At 60.4% G+C, this 1,935-nt stretch overlaps 1 protein-coding gene across 1 annotated transcript in view; it reads left to right on the plus strand.

Moving 5' to 3' along the window:
• Nucleotides 1–48: 48 nt before the first annotated feature.
• The window catches only part of AURANDRAFT_63390 (hypothetical protein), a gene marked incomplete at both ends in the record, with an annotated part of 28,120 nt that continues 26,233 nt past the window's right edge, over nucleotides 49–1,935 (plus strand). The window contains 2 exons of the mRNA XM_009037780.1: nucleotides 49–165; nucleotides 623–625. Coding sequence (XP_009036028.1) covers nucleotides 49–165; nucleotides 623–625 — 120 coding nt within the window. The remainder of the gene's footprint in view (nucleotides 166–622; nucleotides 626–1,935) is intronic.

Genomic DNA, 1,935 nt, shown 5'->3' on the forward strand with positions numbered 1-1,935 from the left:
GACGAGCTGGGCTCCGCCGGCACGTGGTAAGGCGCGCAGGGCTAGCTAATGGGCCTTAGCCTCCTCCTCCTCCTCCTCCTCCTCCTCGGCGGCGGCGGCGGCGGCGGCGGCGGCGGCGGCGGCGGCGGCGGCGGCGCGCGCGCGCGCGCGCGCGCGCGCGCGCGCGTGGGGAAATTAGGCCAGTCTTTTTCCGTCGTCGATGCTCCAGGCACTGTCGCGTCGTCGGTGTCGTCGCCCGCGTGCCAGAGCATCGCGCGCCGCGTGGGCGGCGGCGCCAGGCGCTCGGCGGCGCGCGGCGCGGCGACGCGTGGCGTGGCGGCGCTGGGGCTGCGCATTCCCTTCGATCGATGTGTGGTGCGGCTGCGGTGCGATGCGCGTTGGCGCGGGGGCGACTCGCCGGCGCTGCCCATGCTAGCTGCCCCACTAGTTGAAGCTTAGCTCGTTTACGATGACTCGTTAGCTCGACAACAATGACTTTATTACGAAACTAGGATTAGGTTTTTCTACATTAAGCTTAAGCTTTATTAAAATAAATTTCCTGATGACGTTCACTTTGGATATTGAATGTCCAAAACAATATATAAGCATCATCCAGAAAAAATAAAACTCTCTATTGCCTTAGGTGGTACACCCAGAATCTGAGTTTTTACATCGATTGAAAAGGCAAGTACGCTCCGTGAGACATCTAATTTGCAGGATTTGGACTGTGCAGTGACTGTGCGCAAAAAAAACGTCGTCATAGAACGGGCCTGATTCAATTCCCGCCGATAGAGGCCGTGCCGATATATACTATGCGCTTCATTCGTTTCTCTTTAAATTCGCATAGAAGTTTCTTTTTTTTCGCTTTGTTGCCCGTGGGATTGGCCGCTGAGTTAAGACAGTTGACAGTCAAAGTGCTGGCTCAGAAACGGACCGAGTCCCTCTCACGCCTTCTTTCGTCGCTGGAGGCTGCGTCGTACCCGGAGACGGCGAAAATAGACGTGGAAATTCACGTTGATCAAGTGGCTCGATCGGGGGGCTGGCTTTTTGGTCGGAGCGCCAGTGCGGACGAGCGGAAACAACGGCGGGCCGTGATTGCGCTGGCGCGGATTTGGGCGGGAACCCGGTGGGACCGCGGAGAGGCTCGCGTGTTCCCATCGCGTGAGCAGCGTGGCGTGCGAGGGATGTGGCTGGCGTGCTCGGATCCGGGACTCTTTGGCGAGGAGTTCACGCGTGTGGTGATCCTCGAGGACGATATCGAATTGTCCCCGGCCTGGCGCGTTGCCGGAGCTGCGCATGTATGGCGCGTGCACAGGCCTCCGTCTCCCCACCCCCGCAGGTTCGAGTACCTATCGGCGGCTCACGACGCGTATGCGACGAGTGGTGACTTTGCGGGTATCTCACTTCAGCGTCAGGCGGCGCGCCTTGATGCATATCCGCGCGAGCTTGCTGGCAGTCCCATGACAAGTGCCACTGCGCACGGACATGCAAATGAGAAACTTGCTGAACTTGAACCAGACCTCCCGCGAGACAGCGTGTTCCTCTTTCCGCATGTCGGAAGCTGGGGATTTTCGCCTGAGCCCAAAGTCTGGCATGCGTTCCTTCAGTGGTTCGCGTCGCTCGGAGATGCGGTCGACGACGAGGCCCATTGGGCGTCATTTGTCGACGGTGACCAAGCAAGAGTCAAACCGCGCGTCGAGGCGCTGCCGAGCCGGTGGTATCGCCGCGCACTCCACGGGTCACGCGGCGAGGCGGGCCTGCTCCATGATGGTGGCGGAGCCAGTGCCTTCGCGATTCGCGTGATTAAGAAGCACGCATGACCGGGGTGACCAAGGAGTGGGGTCAGAGTCCTGAGAGACAGGATCAAAGAGGGGCTAGGCACTAAAGAGCTGCCGACTTGAGCCCGTCGGTGATACCTCCCCCGGAGCTACGCGCGACGCAGACTGAGACGAGAGG

The sequence above is a fragment of the Aureococcus anophagefferens genome (genome assembly GCF_000186865.1).
Source record: "Aureococcus anophagefferens unplaced genomic scaffold AURANscaffold_7, whole genome shotgun sequence".
NCBI lineage: Eukaryota > Pelagophyceae > Pelagomonadales > Pelagomonadaceae > Aureococcus > Aureococcus anophagefferens.